Raw genomic sequence first — 19,563 nt, 5'->3', positions numbered from 1 at the left:
TGCAAATCATAAATTTCACTGCCATGCACTGAAAGTTTTGTGGACTACTTGGCTGAATCAATGTTCTGATGACGACTTCAACTTTTCCACAGAAAAGTCAACTGAGTGTGAAGTTGCTGAACAGTTCACTTCGCACTTTTTTTTGTAAGGATAATTATAATTTTTGCCACTGTTACTGCATAATTTGTAATCATGGAAAGATCTAAAATAAATATGAAAAAACTAGTGTACAAGCTTTGAGTTTTTTAGCATGTTACCCTGTAAGATATATCAAACACAGATTGGTTGGCAAGTTTTCAATAATTGCATAAATGGCTGGTCTTCTGGGCCCAAAATTTTTCTATGCTGCTAGTTCTCAAAATATTAAGTTATGAATGAGGGTCAAATATTCCACGATTTAAGAAATTAATCGCATATTCTCACGTGTAACATAAATCATCTTGCGTGAAAGGAAATTTACTTTGAAAGTAACGCTTCTCAAACAACCAATTGCAATGTTTTCCCATGACATCTTATAAATCTAAACAGCTGAGACCTCACGCTCATTGAACGCAATTTGTTGTTACACAGTGTTGCACAATCTTTGTCCTAAAATCTTTGACTCATTTCCATGTCGGTAGACAGCTTGTGTGTCCAGTTCATTTTGTTGTAAATGGCGCATTTTCTTTGCAAATGAAATTTTATTTTGATGTTGACTTCTCATTTGCGCTTTTTTGCTGCAGTATTATTCTGCAATAACAGGCCAAAGTAAAATTCTTTGTTAGAGTATCAGTTCTTAGCAGTGCATATAACAAAAATTTAATAGGAAATTAAAACAATGAAAATTTCCCCAAATTCTAAAAAATTTGAATGTTTTTCCTGGATGTTATGGTTGTCCCGAAGTGCATGCACCCTGGTTACTGTATCTGATGTCACAACAGCATACACTATCTGATCAGGACTACTCAGACAGATTTAGTGGACATCAGTATGGAGCATGACAGCCCTTCAGCTTTATGCACATTGAGGTGTCTGAATGTCTATGAAGGAACAGCAGTGATTTCTTCCTCAAGAGCACAATCTAGTCAAAGCAGTCATGGAGAATGCTGGGATATGGAGTGAAGTCAATGTTTTAACTCATCCTAAAGGTGCCCTCCTGGATGCAGGTTGGGGCTCTTTGCAGGCCAGTCCATTTCAGGAATGTTACTGCCTACAAACCACTACGTCTCGGATGTTGCTGTATGACAGGGTGCACTGTCAAGCTAATACAAATGGTGATCGTCTCCAAACTGTTCCTCTGTCATACGCAGTACTCAATGCTGGAAAAAGTGTTCCTATCCTTTAACACTTTGTTTTTTTAACAACAACAACAACAACAATAATAATAATAATAATAATAATAATGGGACCATACACAACCTGTAGGAAACACTCCCAATCCGTAACACCAACCCCTCTGTACTTCACTGTTCACACTACACATGATGGGCAAGTAATGTTCTCCGCACATTTGCCAAACCAAAAACCTTCCATGCGACTGACACAGGGAATAGTATCATGATTTGTCATTCCAAATCATTTGTGGCCAGTCATCCACTTTCCAGTGGCATTGCTCTTTACACTATCTCAAGCATGGTTTAGCACTGACAACAGGAACGTGTTGACGTATGAGAAGCTGCTTGACCATTGTACCCATTCTTTGAAACTAATAAGTGATTCTTTCCAGTAATTTCACATTTTTTTACAACACACTCCGCAATGCTCGAATGCCTCTGTCCGTCAGGTCTCAGTTTAGCTGTGATTGTTCCTTTGCGTTTCCACTTCATAATCGCATCAACTGCCAACTTGGCAGCTTTAGAAGAGTTAAAATGTTCTCAATAGATTTGTCACTCAGTCGACATCCAATGACAAGTCCACATTCTAAGTCATTTAGCTCCGCTGACTGACCTTATCTGCTGTTACTGTTCCACTACTAACAGTACAATAGTCCCTACTTCCTTTTATACTAATCAGTACACCTCTCTGTAACATTTGGTGGTCAATTCGAGATTATGTACAGGCATCTGGATACTTCTGATCATAAAGTGTATACAGGATGTTGCTGAAGGGTTTTGATGTTGAAGATACCTCCTGAAACACGTTACACCCTGGCAGTTCGCATCAGCAATTTCTGACTTACATTGAGGTATTTAATATCATCATACTGTCACGGCCACCTGCTGTGGAGAGTGCCCGAAAAAATGACCACAGAGAAAATAGGAAGCTCACAGAATTTTCATTAGTAAATGCCTGACGGTTTCTTTGAAGAACTTTGTGTAAATCGCATACAGTGGAACTCGATTATACATTCTCTGATTTTATGTTTTTCACGATTCCGTGCGATAAATTCGTATGCCTTGGACCGCACAAAAATGTAAAATTGGGGTTTCACTGTAGTTGGAATTTGTTTGTCCATTTTATCTTGCACTGAACTGAAGAAAATATATGGTCACATCACTTTGAACAATTATTCACATAACACTGAAAGATAAAAGAGATAAGTGTGCACTTACAATGTTTTCGTGAAATGATAGACAGAGGAAGAGAATCTTACACAGAATGCCAATCAAAACCGTGTAATGTGAATTCCAAAACATCAAACACTATTGGTAGAGTTGTTATCTGATTTCCAAGAAGATAAAAATCTCATAGATGGCACTGGAAATGAGCAAAACTGGTTGACTGAACTTGAGAATGAAATAACAATCTATCTTGACCTTCACATTCGACAAATTTGAATGTTTCCACTGCTGTGGTCTTGTTGGAGAAACATTAAAGGACCATTGCCCCCCTCATGAAACTCTCAAGGAATTTTAACAATTTTAACAGAAGGAACGGTATACTATCTCACTGATAGCAATTCAGTAATTATACAACCGACCCCTTGGAAAACGTACGCTTTTTCTCTGATACAAAAATGTGGCTCTACACCACATTTATTCAAGGGTTTATATTTTGTCCAACCCGTGTACAGACTTTTACTCCCATCAATAAACACAGCCTACATACCTCTAGACGAAACAAGAGTGTGCATCAAAACGTATTTGCAATAGAAACAATCAATTACTGATAAAATTATTTAATTCGATAGATAAAAAATCTACTCACCAAGTGGTGGCAGAACACACACATGAAAGACTGTTGTGATCGGCAAGCTCTCAGAGCCAGTGGCTCCTTCTTCAGGCGCAAGGGTTGAAGAGGAAGGAAAAGTGGTGAAGGAAAAGGATTGGAGAGGTCTAGGAAAAGGGGTAGATTTTGGGAAAGTCACCCAGCACCCCGGGTCAGGGGAGACTTGCTGTATGGTATGAGAAGTAAAGTCTGATTGTTGGGGACTGCATCAGACGACATTTGAAAGCCTGAGAGCTTATAGGTGGAAGATGGTAATATGCAAGACAGAAATTATTACTTAAACATTGTGCACGAGTTAATAAGAGTGAAAAGCTGAGAGCATTGTATGTAACAGAGGTGGAGGAGGTGGTGAAAAACAGACAGGAAAGACAATGAAAGATGTAGGAAACTATAAGGGGCATTCAAAAAGAAATGAGCCGAGCCGGAGCCATAATTACAGAAACCAGTACCCAAATGTTAGAAGTATTGACCCTGGCTGTTGAGACAGTTGTCCCACTGTGACAAGGCGGTGAATGGCTGCCTCATAAAAATCCCAGGGCTGTGATGTTAACCAGTTTCGCACGTACAGCTGGACATGGTTGTCCGAGGTGATTTGTTATGCTGACTTTCTTCTTTGACCAAGATGGCCCCCTTCTGATTCACTTCCTGCAGCACAGGACAACAGTGAATGGCCAGCATTGCCCACAAACCTTGATCACACTTCGCCAAGCGATCAAATCAAAACGACAAGGCAATCTCACCTGTGGGGTCATTCTGCTCCATGACATTGCAAAGCACTCCTGCAGAAATTCAAATGGAAGGTTCTCGGCCACAATCTATTTAGTCTGGACCTCTCCCCCTGTGATTACGCCACTTTTGGTTCCCTTAAAAAGGCTCCGAGGGGCAAACAATTCACCTCTGACAACGATGTCCAGCTGTATGTGCGGAACTAGTTAACATTGCAGACCCAGGAATTTTATGAGACAGCCATTCACCTCCTTGTGTCACAGTGGGATAAATGTCTCAACAGCCAGGGTCAATACTTCTAACATACAGGTACTGATTTCTGTAATTATGCCTCTGGCTCATTTCTTTTTGAACACCCCTTATAAAACGGAGTGAATCGAAGAGTATTTACAGTGCAGAAAAGCTGAGATGGAAGAAACTGATCTGACCAGGTGGGTGGCGAGAAAAAAGGACATGTTGTAGTGCTAGTTTTTTTGTTGTTATATTAGCCCATGTAACCATCATTCCTTCTCATTTAACCCTCTTGTCAGTCTTTATTGTCGTCTGTCTTGTTCAAACAATGATCAATTTTCTACCTTACATGCTAATCCATTTCATTTATTTATCTATATCACCAAGATTAATCAACACTTTGCCCCTACATCTTCTCCAATACCTATTTCCGTTCTTGTAGGTGGGTCCATTTTCATTTTTATTTGCATATAGCAATCCCATTGTCATTTACGAATGTACATACAATAACTTACGGTTCATCACACTGCATGGCCTTCTCCTGATTGTCTTTCACCAATTTATTCACAAATCTGAAAGCTATTTTCTTTTCCACCATCCACTTATCTTATTTATACATAGTTCTTTCACATTTTTGTGCGATTGTTTTTTGCCAAACCATTCCGATTGACTTTTATTGCTTTTTCTTATGTCACTTTAATTGCCAAGCTAATTAGTTTACATTTTCTCCTATGACTTTCGCTTTCTGTTTATCCAGTTTCTAAAATTTTGTCTGTTTTCATGACTTTTATGATCAATTTTTTTTTCTTTTTATCATTTTTCATATCAATACAGATTGACCACTTATTAAAAATTTCCGTACAAATTTTTCTAATTTTTTTGACGTTTTTCCTTACTTTTTTGTTTTTCTATCTTTTCCACCCTCTGCTTATTTCTTTATTTTTTTGTGCCACTCTCACAATTTCTAACTCTCCAAATTGTCCTCTCTTCCCATGATATATCCCATCTCATATTACATCAGTTCTTTTCGAAAACATGCCTTTGCACTATCAAAACTAAGGTCTCACATTCTGTTTCTTGAAACCTGAGTTACTCCAAAAGGCCTAACATTGAAAGTCCCAGTTTCTGGATGCAATCCTACCCTACACCAGACTCTTCTACACTTTCAAATACAGCAATCTCTTGCTCTTACCTGGTTAACCTGTGAGCTATATGCCTCATCATCAGCAAATTTCCACTCTACCAGACTTCTCTCCTTATACAAAATCCTGCAGTTATCTGCCACTCATTTTTCCTTGAATGGTATCATCTACCAAGCCAACTTCAAACTGCAGCAACATGCCCGACTTCACTTCAAAAAGTTATCTCACATTCTTCTAAACTACCTTAAAAGTGGTATTTCCTTTCCTATCCCTGTGGAGCTCCCTAAACAGCCACACCATCAACCACCACTCCTCTCCTACAAACTGAGCTTGGCCAACCTCCTTAACATCCCACAGCCTTTACCACTGCCTCCCACACCAAGAATAACTCGTAGTCCTAAGAACCAGTCACAACAGTACAGTGTCCTTAACCTCTCATCTAAAGCACTCTTCCCTCCTGAATTATCTGTATTATCTAAGGGCATCACTTTCAGCCCTAAACCTGCATTTGATCACACTGCTTTGGTGAATTACCTCCTTTCCTTCACATGTAATATCCATTGGAAATATCACTTTGCAACCCAACCTCAAAACCTGACATTGAACCCTGTGTTGAACAGTTCAGAGCACAACCCCAACTTGATACACCACCACTACCTCAAAATCATCCCTTATAAGTCTTCAAAGAATTCCTCACATCCAGCATTGCTTCACAACCCTTCCTCAGGTCCCTACAACATGACCCTAACCTGTTCTCTGCAGAGCTCCAGGCTTTACATTCCCTAAAAGCTGATGACTCCATCATTATCCTCCCAGCAGACAAAGGATCTACCACTGTAGTACTTGCCCGAAGGGAGTATGTTAGTGAAGGTCTACGCCAGCTGTCTGACACCTCTACATATAGCATCTGCCATCAAGATCCCATCCTTGTGATTCAAACTGATCTGCAGTCCCTACTAACACCTCAATCCGTAGAACTTCTCACCCCACCCACACCATGCACCCCACCTTTTACCTTCTTCCTAAGACCCACAAACCCAATCATCCTGGCCATTCTAGAGTTGCTGGCTTCAAAGCACCCACCGGATGTAAATCTGCCTTAGTTGATCAACACCTGTAACCCATAGTACAAACACTCCCCTCCCATATCAAAGATACCAACCATTTCTTAGATCGTCTGAAATCCGTGTCTGTCCCACTCCCACCACACCCCTTGCTTGTCACCATTGATGCCACCTCCGTCTATACCAATATCCCCTACGTACATGGTCTGTCTGCTGCTGAACATTTCCTCAGTCAGTGCCCACCTGATTCCAAACCTATGACATTGTTCCTACTCAACTTTACATTTACCAACAACTACTTCACCTTTGAGGGGCAGACATACAAACAGATCAGGGGTATGGCCATGGGAACCAGGATGGCTCCTTCCTATGCCTACCTTTCCATGGGTCACTTGGAAGGGGCTTTCCAGGGTCCAGTAGTCTTCAGCCCGTGGTCTGCTTTAGGTACACTGATGACATCTTTACCCTATGGACTCATGGTGCGGCCGACCTGCTAAAATTCCTGGAATCTCTGAATACCTTCTCCCAATTAAATTTCACGTGGTCGTATTCTGAATCCCATGCCACTTTCCTTGATGTTGACCTCGTCCTCACCAAAGGCCAGATACACACTCCTGTCCACATTAAACCTACCAACAACAACAGTACATACATTTTGACAGTGCCATCCTTTCCATGTCAAACGTTCCCTCCCATACAGCCTTGGCATCCGAGGAAAACGTATTTATTTGGATGCAGACACTCTACACTAATACACCACCATTCTCACCTCAGCCTTCAATGCACGTAATTACCCCAACAGCCTAGTTAAAAAGCAGGTTTCCCGGGTCATCACATCCAATCCTGGTATTGCTGATCCCACCACAAAACAGCTACGGAGCACACCATTGGTGATTCACTATTATCCTGGTCTGGAATGTGTTAATCGGCTACTTCGGCAGAGCCACGAGTTCCTAAAATCGTGCCCTGAAATGAGATCCAGTCTGCCTGAAATTTTGCCCACCACACCCAGAATAGCTTTCCATCGCTCTCCCGATCTCCAAAATATTCTTGTCAGATCCTATGCTCCTTCTGCACCCATCTCCCTACTCTATGGCTCCTACCCCTGCGACTATCCCACTGCAAGACTTGCCCTATGCACACTCCTACCACTACCTATAATAGCTCTGTGGTAAAACATATACTATCAGAGGGAGAGCCACTCACGAAACGACACGTCATATACCGGCTATTATGTTTCCTCCTTCATCGACTTGACTACCACCAAATTATCAATTAGGATGAATGGGCATAGGCAGAGGGTATATACGAACTCACAATATCCTGTTACAGAACATGCACTACAACGTGACATTCCTGACCTCGGCATCCGTTTCTCCACACGCGCCATCTTGATTGTTCCGCCAGTGGGAACTAGCACTACAACATGTCCTTGGTTCTTGGCACCCACCTGGCCTTAATTTATGTTAATTTCTTCTGTCTCAGCTTTTCTTCACTGTAACTACTCTTTGATTCACTCTGTTTTAGTTTTCCACATCTTTTATTGTCTTTCCCATGTATTTTTCACCGCCCCATCTCACCTCCGTTACGTACAATGCACTTAGCTTTTCATACTTATTAACTGGTAGACGATGTTTTAGTAGTAATCTCTGTCTTGCATATTAACCTGTCTTCCACCTTTATGCTCTCAGGTTTTCAAATCTCGTCTGATGCAGTCTCCAACAATCAGTCTTTCCTTCTCATCCCATACGGCCAGTCTCCCCAAGGTGACTTGCCCAAAATCAACCCCTTTTTCCTATACCTCTCCAGTCATTTCCTCCACCCGTCTTCCTTTCCCTTCAACCCTTCTGCCTGAAGAAGGAGCCACTGGCTAGGAAAGCTTGCCAATCACAACAGTCTTTTATGCGAGTGTTCTGTTGCTGTTTGGTGAGTAGACTTTTTATCTATCCAATTAAATGAAAATATATATTACACTACATTCACAACTCAACAATACAGTACAAAAACTTACCTGTGGCGCCCCCGGTGTCGGTACAGCTGAAGAAGAGTTAGAAGTTGGCGAAGAGCCTTCTCCTCGAGTTCGAGAGTCTGTACTTTTGTTTCCACCATCATCTGGCGGTATGCTTCCCGGCACTGGTCTCAGGACAGGAATGCTGTCCCCTGCACCGGCACCAGGTAATGGTGGTGTATACGATTTCTTTTTCTCCTTGTCCTTCCCAGTGTGGCTGCCAGGAGGACCTTTCTGGTCTTCGCACTGATCCACAAACAGCTCAGTGACCCGCAGCAGCTCGTGGGTCACACCCCAAACAAAGTGCGTCAAAGAATCGCCCAATTTTGTGACCCCACCTAGTACCATATGGTTTGTCGTGGCAGACTGTAAAAAGTACAAAACACAATGAAAGCAGTATTTCTACACACACATTAGTTGGGAATCAAAAAAACTATAATGCATGAGTGAAGTCGGATAACACACAACTGAAACTACACAGATTACTACACAGAGTACAATGGTTCCTCTACGGACACAACACTCATGACAAACAGCCCACACATTAAATAACAAAGCTTGTGGACAAATACGGAGCTCATAAAACACACACAGACACTCATCAACACAGACATTTCATCTCATGCGCACAAATAGTAGTAGTATGGTATTCTGCCTTATGGCAGGTCTTGTCACGGGTTGAGCCTCTTCCACTTTTGTCTGTCTATAGCCAGTCTTTTCATTTCTGAATATTTGTCTCCTTTGATATTTTCCAGCATTTGATATCTTCCTTTTCATCTTCCCCCTTTTTCCTCCACCATTCCTTCTATTCCTTCCTTCAATAAACAGTCCCTCCTCAAACAATGTCCAGTCCAGTTCCGTTTTCTCTTTCTGATGACTTTCAGCATGTTTCTTTCTTCTCCAACTCTTCTTAATACTTCTTCATTCCTTACTCGGTCTTCCAATTTCACTTTTTCCATTCTTCCCCATATCTACATCTCTAGTGCCTCCAATCTTCTTTCATCTTCCTGCCTCAATGCACGTAACTGGACACAGGAATTTCCTGCCTTGGCGATACCCTGCCCAGTTTCTGAACGTGCTCTGCAGTGCAGTATGAACAGCCATTTTGATCCTCCCATTTAATACTGGTTTCCTTGATCTACAGAGATGGGGCTCTCTCTTCAACCTCACTTTGCGTAACTACCGTAACTGTCAAATTTCGAAAAGGGCTTTCAGTAAAGCCCATGCACGACAAACACCCCCCGCTTGATGAAAACAATAATATTACTGGGCTGCAAAGTACAATAATTCATGCTTTAAACAGAATACTTCAGTGAAATCCCATCTACTTACATCATAGGCCAATGATTTGTAGAGCAACATAACGATAAAGAAGAAATACATGTTGAACAGCAGCAGGCGTGGTGATACTGGTTTGGAGCATACATGACAGGACTTCCTTTCACCAGACACGGATGATCTGAACTATGGCCTATTTTTCTTTACAAAGCTGAAAACACGTTCACACTCTTCGCTGCTATGGGGTTGGTTGAGAATTGACAACATTATTCTGGAAATTCGGTTATACTTAAAAAGTCCATCGGCTCCATGAATTCATGATATTTGTGCCCAACTGGAATTACTTGCAGGAACTTGATTTGCAGCCATAGTGTCATCTACCTGAAGAGGAAGCTCAATCACTACCTCATTCTGTAGTTTTATTCTCTTCCTTGCATAACATAATACAAAAGTTTTCCACTAAAAACCAAATGGAAGAAAACTGTGAATCTTCAATTTTGTCTAGTCTCGCAACTTGAGCATGCTTTGACACATCATCATTGTGTGGAAACTTGCTGATGATGTAGCCACAGGCAGTACAAAAGTAGTTTCTCACTAACGAAAAGAAAAGGGATTTATCTGTTTGCTAGAGATCATTCACTATGTTTGAAGTCTGACTGCCAATAACAAGCTCATCATCGCTTCTTTTATTTTGAATCAAGTTGTATTCAACTTCAAGTAATGAGGAGCTTTTGACAATTTTGGGATTAACAAACTTCACGAACATCTGCTTAGCAAATCCCTTAGAAGTTCTAATAAAAAGTGGACTTGTGGGGAAGAATTTGTCAAATACAGGAATTGTCACATTAAGCAAAGCACAAAAGGCCTTGTTCAAGTTTGAGGACAGGAACAAACAATTTTATCCTCATGTGTTGTAGCAGAAGTCTTACTTTTCAGGATGAGTTTCTCAATTTGGAAGAATACGCTATTCTTTTAGGGGCACGTGCAGTGGCAGAATCAAGAATTCTCTTCTTCTGATACTCTTTGGATCCACTGTTTTCCACTCTAAGTATTCTGAAAGATGTCAACCTTGTGAAGATTTTTAGGTACACTCTTTGACATAAAACTTGACCGGCGGCCAGCCGCTTCAGAGGCTAAGTCCGCGCCGATGGCGACATGGGACAAAAAAACTGGCCAACTCGCTAATTCTCTAAGTCCGGTTATCTGCACAATCTGGCAACACTGTAGACTGCGGCACTTCCTGGAGGAAAACTTGTCCCATGATAGAGAAACGCTAGGCTGATTACGCCTGTGGTCTAGCGGTAGCGTGCGTTGTTTCTGTTCATAATGTCAGTGGATCGAGAGCAGGTGGTGTAAAATATTTTTATAGCCTCTTCTGTCTGAATGCTGAAGACGTGAATGTAATGGTAGCGCAGATTCAATCTATTTCGCTTTGTGACACACCGATATCAAAATTTTATCCAGTAACGATTTTGCGGCAGATTTCCTGCAGACTGTCCTCCTCTGGACGCCGTATGCGGCAAAGCTCCGGGATCCATTTGCTGGCTACTGGCAGCGGCCGTGGCGACAGCAGCGGCGCTGCACTCCCCCGTTCTTTATCGAAAGCGCCTGCTACCGCTCATCGCTTTTGATGATTTAAAACGCTTTATTATTAAATGTTGCTCCACAGAAAATTTCTACAATTTCCATTCACGCTCAAAAGCAACGGAGACAGACGCCCTGATTAGTAGGCGGGTATTATATTACATTAATCGGCAAGAGCTGAGTATGGCCCGAAATTAATTTTATAGACTGGGACGAAATTAAACCACCTCACTACATTCGATGAATTTATAAATGCTTCATACCTCGTTTCTTTTCCTTTCAAACTCAATTATTTGTGCAACTTTTGGTCAATGTTTGGATGTTTTCGTCAAGCCAGAGTGAGCGTCTGTGGTGTAAAGTGTATTACAGTTCTTGTTTCATTCCTTATGGTAAGTCTATGCGATAAACTGTGGGAATACCTTGCAATGCATGCTCTGTAGCAGTGCAGGAACACTGCACATTTGGAGTTCCATGTATGGGTTCATGAAGTATTTATTGTTGATCGGAAGTGATAGTTAAGGTCATCAGATTTAAACCAGAAAAATTTGTCGTTTTGAAGGTTTCAGAGAACGGAAAGGAATTGCTAACGCCGGTGTTAGAAAACGTCTACAGTTAAATGCTATTGCAAAAATTTAGAAGAAGGGAACTACATTAATGAACATGTGCACTTCATAAACAACCTTCTGACATGTTAGACCTATATGACGAACAAAGCTCAAATTTATATCGTTGACAGTCGGTTTGAATCTTTTCAGGGTCTATTTTACAGTGAAGCACCTTGGAATTCGCAAAGCAGAAATCCATGATATTAACTTAATTTACTAAGTCGAAATCGGACGAAGATTGATGTTTAAAGGCATTCTTCAGATTTCGCATAAGAAATTTTTACTAGCAGTTTGCAACTCCATTAATTAAAATGGAAAATAAAAGGTTGTACTCAGCGGCTTCTACCGTGATTCGAACTGCTATGTCTTATAGTACAAGCACTGCAACGCACAAGGGAACCTCTGAGCTAACGACACACTGGCGGCCAGAGGCGGAATATAGTCACTGCGATGTTGCCTGAGCCTCAAAACGCAACCTTAAACACACGAACAGAGGAGGTGGAGATTACTGTTTTAACGTCCCGTCGACAACGATGTCATTAGAGACGGAGCACAAGCTCGGATTAGGGAAGGATGGGGAAGGAAATCGGCCGTGCCCTTCCTAAGGAACCATCCCGGCATTTGCCTGAAGCGATTTAGGGAAATCATTGAAAACCTAAATCAGGATGGCCGGGCGCGGGATTGCACCGTCGTCCTCCCGAATGCACACACAAACAGGTGTTACTTATGTGAAGAACGCCATTCTTGGAGTCCAGAAATTAAATATACTTTCTAATTGTGTCATCTTGCAGTGGATTATATCGTACGAGTCTTCGATGTGGAAAACGAATGTCAAGTGAATTTAGCGAGGTAACGCCGACCTACACCCGGAAGTAAATGCACTATCAGAGTGTTGACAAATACTTGCTACGACGCTGCCATTTCTAGGCTCTCTGACGAGGCAGCTCTTCAGCGAAATGCTTGCCGTGATTCTCCGATACGGTCCTTCAGAGTGGAGACGCGCGCGCACGTTTGGTTTTTATGCGGCGTTCTCCCCTGATGGTTTCTGACGTCGCCTTCTGGGCTATGTATACATATGAGACATTCAATTATCATTAATCCAGAATGATACAAGTTTCAGCTTCCGGCGTGGAAGAAGGCTGTTGACGCCGACATTATATCATTTCAACGTAGGGAAAGCAAAACGGATCATTCAATGTTTCTCATTCAACATAAAGCATGTGAGATAATTTTCCGTAACGTTCATAATCATCTAAAAATACAAACGAAGTAAAAATACACCGGAAGCTTATTCGAATTGAATATAACGCTTTGCACCTCGATGTCGAATTTGTCCACTTGCAATCTTTTGCAGCATACACATAGAATGTCATGATTACCACGATAATGAAGAAATATGTTGGTAAGGATGGAAGCAAGAAGAGACGCAGTCAACAAATATTCTATTCCTCATGGCATTCATTTCATTTGACACGTAAGAAGAGGTAAAGCGGGAATTTACTTTCGTTAACACGAAAGATATGCCGCACATATTGATAACGAGGAAGTCTGCGTCTTCATACGTTTCCTCCTTGAAATCTGTATGCTCTATTATATACTAAGTAGCCCGATCATTGTTTCAGTAATGTTACCCTCTTGTTTGACCCCGTAACGATGAACAGATTCCAAATGCATGTCTCCCTTCCTGGGTTGTTTTTTGTGTTTTATTGCTTGGAATTCCTGAAGCAGACCACTGTGCCTTCCCCCCTCGTGGGTTAGGTCTCAAAACTAAACCGCTTTGTATCCAATGGCATAATTTATTCAGACAGCATCAGCATAAGACTATCAAACAAAGCCTTCCATTTACAGTTGCAGCACTCTAACCAGCACTGACCAAAGTGTAATCCACGGTCATGGTCCTAAATTACCAGCTGTCTGCTACTGTGGCAAAGTCCGTACTACACTGTCGATTCCGCAGCACCATTTTATCTGGTAACACTGTGTAGTTGCACATTTGTGCTACCAGGTCTGTCCTCACACTGTCAACTTTATGTATCTCACTTCTCCTGTAGCGTAGATCACGAGGAGCCGAAGTAAATGAGTGTATTCTGCATGACGTAACATTCAGTATTCCCTTCTTTCATAGCCACTCTTCATGTGCATCGATACCAAATAGGAATGCGAAAACTCTTGCGAGTGAGAGAATGACAATAACAATCGTAACAAGAACAAGCAAATAATGAATGATGTTTATTCCAACGCAGAACGAGAATGGCTTTAAATATAAAAATCTGTATCTATATCTATATCCATATCTATTGATCTTTGAGTTAGCACAATGCAAATATATTCTTAGCATTTAGTTACTGAATTTAGTTCTGGATGTTTGCAGGGAAAAGGAAAAGTCGGTACTTCTCGCTAGTGGAATATAATGTGAACCAGCAACTACCCTTTCCTTAGAACACGACTCAAGCAGGTCCTCAAGTAGGTAGCAAGGCACTGCTGCATTCTGTTCCCTGACATTGCTCTGATGACGGTTAATGCAGATAGTTCCGATTATGAAATACAAAACGTATTGCAGGTTAGTTCCTAGGATAGTAACATTAAATTTGCGTTGTAGACGGCACATGAACGTGACGACTATCCATATTACTCATCAATATAAAAAGACAATATTTAGGGAATTTAGCAGGATGACTCAAAATGAATTCTGAAATTGGGTGACTGACTGCACAGGTGCTAAACGTCGTCAAGAGTATACGATGTCCTAATCGCATTAGGAATATGAAGATCGTCTTCGACAGCTCTCAACTTTCACATTGCTATCTCCACCCTACTCCAGACAGCCCTCGGTGGAGTTGCACTACGTTGCCGATGTTATGGAAGGCCTTCAAACCGACAACAGACCACATATTGAAAAATACAAGCGAATTCTCTTGCAGCGTAAGCTTATTGTAACTAATCTAAAAATTATTGGAGAGGAACATTGTCCTATTCAAAAAAAGTAAAATGTTACACACTGTTGACGTCAAACGGACATTATCTATGTCCTGTCTTGTGTCCTACTCATCTATAATATCAAGTGTACTATGAAAATGATTATATATAATGGATGATAGGGTAATGCATTGATACCAGATGGTGGGGGCCGGCCGGTGTGGCCATGCGGTTCTAGGCGCTTCAGTCTGGAACCGCGTGACCGCTACGGTCGCAGGTTCGAATCCTGCCTCGGGCATGGATGTGAGTGATGTCCATAGGTTAGTTTGGTTTAAGTAGTTCCAAGTTCTAGGGGACTGATGACCTTAGAAGTTAAGTCCCACAGTGCTCAGAGCCATTTGAACCATTTGAACTATTTAACACAAAATGACATTAAAAATTAAAGTTATTCACGAGCAGCTAGTTGAGAATATGTATGAACATTAAATGACACGACGAACTGAAATAATATGACGAAGAGTTCAGCGCTCACTGGGAATAGAGCCCCACACATATCGTTGTTGACTACACACAAAGACACGTCAGCTACCGAATTTTTCTCCACCAGCTGCTCAGAATAGCATCTTGAACTTACAGCCATCTCGCAAATAGTTCTGTGTCCCACTGGGAGTTAAAAACGTCAGATATCGTTAGTGTTGACAACGAATGAAAATACATTAAAAATCAAAATTATTATCCACCAGCAGATAGGTGTTCTCATGATAGAGCTTGATAATACATAATTAAATCTTTAGTGCCGGGCCAGGATTCGATCCCATTCACGCGTAATATGTGAAGGTGTTGAGGAATCTGCAGTTTTGAACAAACAACAAATTGTAGCCGAGCTGTATTGCCACGAAGGGATCAAATTCCGCGTTAAGGGCGGTCTGAGTTGCATTCCCAGTTTAGAACCAATTTTATCGACATACAGAAGCTCAAATAAAAGATGGAATAAGTGTCCTGTGACCATACATAGCGTTTGTGTCGTCACTTGAAATAAATAACTAGTATAAGAAAGGTTACTGGTGATAGAGTTTCTACATGTCGCCACTCCAGACTTTATTGTGGTTCAACCCACCGCCTACTTGGTAAAGAAGGAATATCATCTTTAATGTGAATTTTCAGACCACGCAGCCATTATATCTCCTCACTTGGTGTAGCCAGGAGAGAATGGAATCTGTCTCTCCCTATCTAAAATCATTGACGGAAGTGGGAATCGAACCCAGACCATAGGTATAACAACCTACCATCCGTCCAACAGACCACGAAATCCTCTTCTCTGCGAGTCATTTTTCTATCGTAACGCAGTTGCGCCACACTGGATGAGAATTCTGACACACAGGCTCCCTGTAGTAATTTGCAGCATGCTCAGTAAATTCATTTACTTGGTTGACCGAATCACCATGAACTAGCTGCCTCGGCTACCCAGTGCATACATTCGACTATTTTGTAATCACAGAAATAAAATCACGTAACTGCCACCTACACACAACTGCCAACAGTGTAGGATGCAGAAGTTTAAATAGGAAGTGTTCCTTTCCACTTGAGCTATTCTATTGCGCTATCTGTTACTAGAAAACGTCGTTCAGTCCAAAAGAAAAGCTGTAACTGTTTGTCTCTCAGAAGTCAAGACCTGGCCATATGCATAATCTCACAGTGCTGTGGAATCCAAAAGTTCTGGAGGAATAGTTACCGAGCTCTGGAGCTGCTGTAGCTACGTGTCAGCTTGTAGCATAGATAAGATGTCGCGAGTTCGAATACATTCAGTGCTACATTTTTTAAAACGCAATTCTGCTCTCTGCTGAAGGTATCAATCTAATGGAACTTTGAACATAATTCCCTTCACTTCTCAACCCAAAGTAGTCGCATGTGGAAAAAGGGCTAACTACTGTGACATTTTGTTCTATTCAGGTTTAATAGACAGCAGGCAGCAGATGCATCTCGAAGATGTGCAGGGAGAGCGCATCGTGCCATAATATGTCAGAAAAGTATTTTCTATATTAGCCGTCGTGTGGTAGTGATATTTTATTCTTCTTCAAACTTTGTTTGACAGCTTTAACTCAGAACAAGTTTTCTACATGCATGTAATCAATAAACTGCATGTGCATTGTCAGACTGTCATAGGTAACATCTGATAATTCGCATATATCGTTGATGATTAATTTCTCTCTCATGTTTACTATTGTTTTAACAACACTAAAGGAAACCTTACGAAAATTGTGCACTGTATTATAAGAAATGAAATAAAACTAACCATGGTAACCTTACGACGAAAGTATCTGTAAACAAGCATGCCTCTATCGACACGGATTAGTAAAATACTACTCACTTAGATTTTGATTGGGTCTGTGTTTAATTGGTATGCTGTGTCATACTCAAGAGGTATGCAAATGTGGCATTTCATAAATATAGTTACGTATTCCTAGAAACCCAAAATTCGCTTGTCAGCAGCGGAAAGAGGCCTTACCTGTTGTGCAGCATTGTAAGTTTTTCAACATTCCACTATGAGCTGAAAGCATTTTCTTGCGATTTCCTTATTGATGTTTGATCTGACTGCTTGTAGCTCTTTCACAGAAGGGATAAAAACGTTACAGTCAGTGAGACTGGAACTGCGAACCGTAACAGACGCTTTCTCACAGCTCAGCACGTTACCACAGAGCTGGCGAGGAGGTATGGGTTTTAGCTTCCTATTACGACGGCAATAGTAACTAGAACTCGTAAACCGCTATTTGAATGTCGAGATTAGTTGCGGTTTCCACCTCCAACGACTTTCCTGGGCTGAAAACCGTAAATTTTCAATCTTTTGTTACCCTGCAAGCGATAATAACTCGGATTATTCAATGGAAATGACAGGTAAAATCAAGTGAACTTTGAGGCTTAATTCCGTGCACACCAGGAAGTAACTCGTCGATCACAGGGTTGCCAAACACACGTTGCCTTGTTGCCAAATCTCAGTTACAGTACCAGCAGGAAGAAGACGAACCGATGTGATCCTACAGCGGTCTGGAAAGTGACCATAGCTGGTGTCTCCAAGTCGCGGCTGCTACGGCCTGGAATACGTAATGCGTCTGATTCGCTTTCTGTAACTAGGTTTAGGGACTGGAGCGTAGTTACTAATAATACTCAGAACTGACTGCAAACTGAGCATCATAAATCAGTAACTCTCAGTGTTATTTTTATATTTCTTTCGTAAGTGTACTCAAAACTAAGAAAGTCATTCACAGGCGTTTTCGTGCCTCGCCGATAGTCGAGCACAACATTCAAATAAAAATAAAAAAGAATGTGTGTGTGGTTGTGTGTGTTTGTGTGAGAGAGAGAGAGAGAGAGAGAGAGAGAAATAAAAAGCAATGAGAGAGAGTGTAAAAAATTGTTGTAAAGAAATTGAATCAAGGTATTTAAAGAAATCTTTCATTAAAATGACACGTTCCATATCATTACGAAATGTCGTATTCATGATCTATGGAACAAGAATTAATCTAATGTAATCTAATCTAATCTAATCACATCATATTGATGATTAGCCATGAAGAGTCATGAATTACCGAAATTTTGGCCAATACCAGTAACCAAATCTAAACTTGAAAATAAAAGACGACAGTTTTTGTAATAAACCGTGACTCCTATCAAGACCCTTTCGTCCCTGTTATCAAACCACGAAAGATGTCTGATATACCTCCATTCTGAAGTAACAAAGTGTGCATGCATTTAAAGATGAAGTGCATGATGTGAAGTTCTGTGACGGAGATACGAACCCAACACGTAATCCGATTGTTAACTAAGAAAAATCAAATGTTACGTATCGGTTTTTCTTACGAGCCGCTAGGTGTCTGAATCTAAAATAAGGATACAAACTTTTGTGCCTAAGCGACAATCGAACTGCACACCTACCGTGCATCCACGAATATAGCTTAAGTTTCAGTTGCTTACTCATGAACAGTAACATGTGTGCGTGTTTGACCAGAAATAACGACACCTGTTGCCATTGTTGGAAACACATGAACAGACATTGAAATTGCGCGTTAATTTTCACTAGCAGGTGGTTGTGCACTTGATAAAGCTAGAAATGAAATTATGAATATTTTTGTACTGGATCAGGTTTCAGACCCACATACTTACCTTTGGAGGAGACCTAGAGAAGATTGCAGTCTTGGGAAAAGGAACGAAATGACTGAACTATACTGTTCCGAGAGATTCAGATCCTCGAAAGAGGAGATACGAATTCGAATCACAGTCCAGCACCAAATTTTTAAACGTCTCTAGTTCAATCAAGTACAAGTAAAATAAGAGCCCTGTCCCTTTAAATGGCTATCGGTTCATCGAATAAAATAAAATTTTCTAATGTAAGTAAGCTTACTGGCGACTGTATTTCTGTTTACCATGACTTCCGCTGTGTCATTTCCCAACGTAAACCGGCTCTGCCCAGTTGGTAATGAAGGAACGTGATGTTTAATGCGGATTCTGGATTATAACGTCTTTCTCTTGAGGTTACCAGAGGTAAAGTAAATCTGTTTGTGACTCTTAAAAGTAAATGCCTGAACCCACGCATTGCACCTGTGATAGCTCGTTCCACCATACCATTGTGGCCACATTACCCAGCCCCAAGAGTGTGCTGTAACGGATGATGTGCTTAGCTTACAAAATTAGTCACGGTGGAAAAAATGCGAGTCTATTAAATGGTCGAGTAGAAGCAAGCTTCTGACGCAGAGATTATGCTATTCTCATGTCATCAGGATGTAAAGACTCTTCTAGGCATCATAGGCTGGATGTGAAGCCATTTTGTTTTTTCACAAATTCAGCAAATTTCTTAGTTCGAGAAAATCCAC

General features: G+C 41.1%; 1 protein-coding gene across 2 annotated transcripts in view; it reads right to left on the bottom strand.

Annotated features, from left to right (window-relative positions):
• Positions 1-19,563, bottom strand: part of LOC126425316 (uncharacterized) — a 211,491-nt gene that overhangs the window by 3,344 nt on the left and 188,584 nt on the right. For both annotated transcript variants that reach the window (XM_050088296.1, XM_050088297.1), the window contains one exon: positions 8,322-8,684. In XM_050088296.1, the coding sequence (XP_049944253.1) occupies positions 8,322-8,684 (363 nt within the window). The remainder of the gene's footprint in view (positions 1-8,321; positions 8,685-19,563) is intronic.

This window comes from Schistocerca serialis, chromosome 10 (genome assembly GCF_023864345.2).
Source record: "Schistocerca serialis cubense isolate TAMUIC-IGC-003099 chromosome 10, iqSchSeri2.2, whole genome shotgun sequence".
NCBI lineage: Eukaryota > Metazoa > Arthropoda > Insecta > Orthoptera > Acrididae > Schistocerca > Schistocerca serialis.
The sequence above is the reverse complement of the archived record's forward strand: the minus strand, read 5'-3'. Positions and strand labels throughout refer to the sequence as shown.